Source organism: Lonchura striata, chromosome 2, assembly GCF_050655825.1.
Source record: "Lonchura striata isolate lonStrDom1 chromosome 2, ASM5065582v1, whole genome shotgun sequence".
Lineage (NCBI taxonomy): Eukaryota > Metazoa > Chordata > Aves > Passeriformes > Estrildidae > Lonchura > Lonchura striata.
In genome coordinates this window covers 118,568,664-118,574,679 of record NC_140704.1, presented here as the reverse complement: position 1 = coordinate 118,574,679, position 6,016 = coordinate 118,568,664, and the positions used below count along the sequence as shown (strand labels likewise).

Below are 6,016 nucleotides of genomic sequence, written 5' to 3'. Positions count from 1 at the left end.
AAAACCAAGATAAGAAAAGATCATGAAATTAGAGCCCAAATAATGATAGTGATATAGGATGATCTTGAGTTGAAAGCATCATATCCTTGACTATATTACTTAGCTTTTATGTAGTAGCTTAAGGATGGAAGACTGGAGCATGATAAAATTTAAAGTAGTTTTCCTAAAGCCCTTTCCAGTCAATGAAGGTGAGGGGATTTTTAACTACTGTGGAAGTACAATGCCTGTAATTACTGGAGGTTTACTGTGGAATCTGTAAGTAAATTGGATTGATCAGTCCATGTAAAGGTGTTTCTCACAGTGGAAGGGGACTGAGTTCAAAGCAAGAGCCTCTCCCTTTCTGGGGAGACGGTAGGTGGTGCAGCCTTCCCATGTGACAGGAGGACAGCCCTGCTCTGCTGTGACTCCTCTTGCCAGGCTGCTGAGAATTTTGGGTTGGTCTGTGATCAGTAATCACTCTGACATCTATTTAACAAGCCTGTAGAGGTTGTACTTCAGCCATTGCTTTTCTCATGTTTAGAGCTGTTTCTGTTAAATACGTGGTTATCTGGTTTTAGTGGTTCTAAAGGTCTACAATCCCTGCAAGGTAAAATTTCTAAAATATTTGTCTACTCCCACATAAACTATTACAGCTATTAAAAAATATTTTGGTGTAGTTATATGAGACACTGAATGTTGATCTCTTGAATAAGAAAGCTAATATGCTTTATGAAAAGCAATTAAAACAGAAGTTAAAAATAATCAGAATGGGGTAATACTGGAAAATTTCCATAATACCATTTCAAACTACCTTGTGTTACACCTTGGCAGCCTGTCTAGCAACTTTATGTAACACTAACTATAACCTCGTACTCCCTGAGCAACTGTTCTTTCTATATTCCCTCTTACTTCCCAGAGCTCTTTGGCTGGCTACAGGAAATGATTTGAAAGGCAAAGTTGAGGTTTTTTTATTTTCTTTTTTTTCTTCTTTTTTAGTCTTAAAATGAAGCCTGTAGTGAACTACTGGCCAGTACTGAACTGTTAATGTTTTCCCAAAAGTTGCTAAAGCACAGTGTAGATATTGCGTTAAAGGCTTTTGGGAAGCTGTTTGCAAGAATAGCTGAGGATTGGTTCTTCTCTTCATGGCCTCCAGAATAATAAGATACCACAAGAAGGATGCAAAAATGGTGGGTTTAGTCCTTTTCAGTTTCTCAAGGGTGTAAGGAAAGCAGAGTCCATTAATCTTGGTAGTGGTAATAATAAGAGACTCCCCTGTTCCACATGAAGGTACCATGGAATAGAACATCGGCTGTTTGTTTTATATCCAATTACTAACACATTACTAGCTTTAGATTAAGTGTTTATTAAAATTAAAAATCACCATACAATAGAAACTATTTACATATTTAACTGATAGTCTGTTTAAACTGCACAGTTTGACTGAAGGAAGCCACTGGAAAAGAAAAGCCATGAATACTTCTGCTGCTGAGCTTCAACTGCAGGCACACTGAAGCTTTCTCAGAAATGTTTTAAGCTTCTGCAAAGTACCATTTGCCTAAATAATTGGGCTGAAGGATGGCAAAGATGTGTACTGGGTTTCAGTTGTAAGAACCAGTGTCACTTTGAAAAAGAAGTGATCTATGCTGTGCTGTGCTTACATTGCAAGTGCACTAGCTCATCTGTTTCGGTAAGTAATTTGATAGAAGAATTCAATGTAAAGAGCACAGCAACTTGCATTCACTTTAAGAATTAGATTTGTAATACTAAGCAACAACTGAGAGTGTCACTGCAATGTAACTTAATATCTTATTGCATGTTTCCACAAATTGTTTTTGATAGTGCTAGAGCTAGTTTTAGCTTTCAAACAGATTTGAGGTTAGTTGATTAAAGCAGCAAAAATATAAGGAATATTCTTGAATAACCACAGAGGATTAAAAATTAAGATTAAAATATTTTCACTGGTAATATTCTCAGTGACTGCATTGAAAGTATTAACTTCCTTCAAAATCCTGTGCTTTTCCATGGACTTCAGATGATGACTTTGGCCTTGTGGGAAGCTGAAGCTTGAACACAGAGTGAGGTGTGCTGCCATGTCTGCAGTCATGTGGGTTCGTCTTGCACTTCTGCATCTGATTGTTTTGTAATGCTTTGAAAATTATTTTAGATTTAGGGTTTTGCAGCAGTAAATCGGAACTTTTTTCAGTGTGAAGAATCACATACATAACTCTTCATCAAAGGAAACCTTGACACTGTTTAGAAAGTCTTACAAGAGGTGACAAAATACCTAATACTAATGTGAAATAACAAGGTTATAAAAATAATTTTTGCAATATGCTGTATTTCAAAAAAGATGATTTAAGAACATCACCGTGTCTTAAATCTGTAAGTTCTCCTTTGTGACTTTTTGTTTTGAAAACAGCTGTTCATGCATCCTCTCAACCCTTTAAATCAAGGCCTCCTTGTAACGTATCGCATGACTTAGATCCTAAGAAGGTCTTGTCAAGCTGTACCAGGGGATGATTGCTTTCCTTCCTTCTCCCTCCCCACCCTAAAAAGCCTGTCAGCTTTGGCTTGTTTCTACACATGCAAAACACAGAGCCTTTAAGGAGAACTTGAAGCTTTAGAGGAACTGTTTTTACCAAATAAAAACATTATTTCTCTGTAGAATTATTCTTTCCTTCAGCATTTCAGCTTCCACACTCAGTTAAGACATCTGAGTGCATGAAGTAACTGGTTTGAGCAGTCTGTTCTAAAGATAGTCTGTGCCAATTATCTGTGGCAATAGAAAAAGTGTTCTTTGTTCTATGGCTGTTGTTGATACTGCCCTTCTGTTGCTGTGTAGAAGTCATCAAGCACACTTTGTAGATAATCAAAGGTTGGCCTCTCTTCTGCTTTGTCTTTCCAGCACGTTTTCATGATATCATAAAGCTCAGCTGGGCAGGTTTCCATGCGTGGCATTCGGTACCCACGCTGAAGAGCAACCATCACATCTGAATTGCTCATACCTGCAATGAAAAACATAAAAATTTGATGAAATTATCTCTGTTAGAGAAATTATTTTTCTTTTTTTTTTTTTACTCCACTCTAAAGATCTTCACCCATTAGTATAATACTTTTGCTAATTTTAGAGGTAACCCCTAGCATAAGTTCAATAAACAAGGTCGAGGTGTGCATCAGCAATAAGTGACGGTCTGAAAATCCTGTGGGAAGATTTCAATTTCTGCAGCTGAGCATCACAACCTCTTTAGTACCAAGTCTAACAAGACTGTGGGAAAAATCCAGATTCTTGTCTCCAGAGCCATCTCTGTTCCGTTCTTCTGATTAGTGCTGTCCCCATTTATTCTGCTTCCTGTGGTGTTGTGATTTTCAGCAAAAGCCTGCCCTGGCACCAGCCTTCATCTCTAGCTGCAGTGCTGCCATTCTGCTTGCTGGAGACCCATCCATCCTGAGATTGAAGGCAGCCTCCCTGTTTGACCACACTGCCAGTCAGCCTGCCCAAAACTTTCAGGATTTCTTCTACATCAGCTTTTGTGTATATGCTGCTGATTGCAAGATACGGGACAGTCACTCATGAAATCATTAATTGTAGGCAATTTCCCCTCTTGTCCTATTCCTGTCATGCAAAACCATCTTGCTAGCTATGCTGAGCTTTGTCTTTTTTCCCTGCTATGGTTTTCTTTCAGAGGATAAGAACTGTAGGTACCAGCAATACGTCCTGCATCTCACATGCCAGCTAATGCCACATTAGAGAGTTCCTGCCCTAGGCTGCATCCTTTTCCCCCTTTCTTTTACTTCCTGTCACACCCCCCTCCCCCTCCTTTATCTAAACCTTGAGAAATTGGTTTACAGAACAATTTCAACACCTACTCTCGGAAGGTCAGCTATGCTAGGGCCAGCTTTTGCTATTTTAGGCTCACCACTTCCTACCCAGAAACCTGCCTTTAGGCTTGTCCCTTCCTCTGCAAATCTAATCATCCCAGTGGTTGCATTACTTTCTCTGGCACAGACTCTTTTCTGCACTCAGTGATTGCTGTTTGTCCTGGTGGCTGGGCATGCAGGAAGCACCTGTGCTTCAGCCTAGAGATTCACATTCACCAGAGAAGGCTTTTCCCTTTTGAGAAAGGTATCCCAGACCTCTCAGCCACTCCTCAGGCTAAATGCTCCATGTGGCACAGTTCTTCCCAAGCCTGCAGTTTCTCCAGATTTTCTCAGGCCATTCAGCCTCTGGTCAGGTCCATGCGGACAGTCTCCTGCACACCAGCTCCCCAGAGGTGCAGGGAGAGCAGCTCTGCTTGGCTGAGAGGAGGGAGGATGGGTCCTGCTCTGAGCAAGGTCAAGAGTGGAGGTGCAGATGTGGTGCTCCCCTGAATCCTTGGTGCAGCTGTGTTGCTGCAGGCTCTGCAGCCCTTTGTGTGTATTATCTGGCTGCTATGGCTGTGGGTTGAGCCACTTGGCAAGTAAGGACACATTTGAATTACAACCAAATGACAACTTTATCCACTATAACTACTTGGATTATTCAAGATGACCATAGTTCATATAGTTGACTTCAGCTCAAGCTTGTTGGCTTCAAGCTTTTCCAAAAATATCCTCAGCCATGTAATCTGAGTCTGGATCAAAGTGCTTACTTTGGGCCCATCTTTTGTATTTTCAGTTCCTCTTTGGAAGGAGAAGGGAAGTTTTACTGAACTAATACTGCCCATGTGCAGAAAAGAAGTATTTCAAAGGAGGGGAAGGGCATGTTGTCACAGAATAAGGAGTTACTGCTATATAGAGACAAATTAAATGCAGGAAGCAAGTCAATGAAGCATGTTGTAGAGAACAGTGATTGGACTGCTTGAACCCCAAGAAATGGATTGTATATAATATATGCAGTAAAACAGTTATTCCTACCATACAAAATCTTAGTTAACCGTGCTGCTGTGTGAAGACTGCTGCTACCAGGCTTTTGTGCAGAATGGGGATGATTTTTTGGGTTTAAGTACTTCATAGGATTGTGCTTAGATCTGTTGTCTGCAGGACTGATTGTTACATTGTAAATGCTAAGGACAAAGCCTTTGTTTTATCTACCCTGCAGGAAAACTATCTGTTTAGTATCCATTTGAGTTCAGAAGCAAAAAATAAAAAGACTTTTATCAGTATTCCATAGTAAATATGTCATGTACATACTTCCATGTGCTTGGGGTTTTATTTAAAACAAAAAGGGTTATCCACAGTTCGAACAGGATTCTCAAAATAGCTACTTGTTTAACTTGACTTCTAAAAATTTTTTTCTTTTTCTTTTTTTTTTTCTTTTAGTAGATAAAGCATTACCTGTCTTACCATATGTACATCCTAATCAGTAACTGAAATGTATTGCACATATGTATTTATCACACGAACACCCACTGAAGTTTTGGTACGTGCCTGTTAATTTATGCTGTGGTACCTGTTAGGTTTCTCAAATATATATTCCTTGTTAGGCCCAGGGAAATGATGTGAACAGAGTGGTATGGAGGAAGGATCCCACTGTACAGGAAGGGTCGTACCTTGTGAAGAATAGCAGGCACAACTGGGATGCAATTATGGATGTTGCCAGTATTGACATACTGTGTAATCACCCAGAAATTAGGTTTTAACTACCAATTCAACTTATGTGCCCAGAGAATCAGATCTTGTCTTATATTTCAGAGGTAGTTCTTGAAAGTCTAGTTCCACTAATGGCTTTGAGTTTCTCAGGAAGTGAAACAGCTGTTGGAATTTAAGAACAAAGATCACAAAAGCTCCAAGTTTCTTGGCTAGAAATGCTTCCTACCAAGTTGAGTACAAGTATTGGCTACTTGCCAATTTCAACTCCAACAGTTTCATATGCAGCTATAAGCTGAATACTCTGGTTGCTAGAGCTGGTTAATAATTGAAAATATTACTTTGAAGCATTCCCACTAGAAGTGAAAAATCAATTTACTGTTTCTGTCCAGTGGCTATTGGTTACAACCTATCACCAGGTTATTATTGCCATGCTGGGATAATTTGCCTTTATCTGCCATATCTCTTCATG

At 39.6% G+C, this 6,016-nt stretch overlaps 1 protein-coding gene across 6 annotated transcripts in view; it reads right to left on the bottom strand.

Annotated features, from left to right (window-relative positions):
- Positions 1–1,322: 1,322 nt before the first annotated feature.
- Positions 1,323–6,016, bottom strand: part of LYN (LYN proto-oncogene, Src family tyrosine kinase) — a 49,561-nt gene continuing 44,867 nt past the window's right edge. For all 6 annotated transcript variants that reach the window (XM_021555684.3, XM_085573827.1, XM_021555683.3 and 3 more), the window contains exon 13: positions 1,323–2,984. In XM_021555684.3, coding sequence (XP_021411359.1) covers positions 2,782–2,984 — 203 coding nt within the window. In that variant the 3' untranslated portion in view covers positions 1,323–2,781. The remainder of the gene's footprint in view (positions 2,985–6,016) is intronic.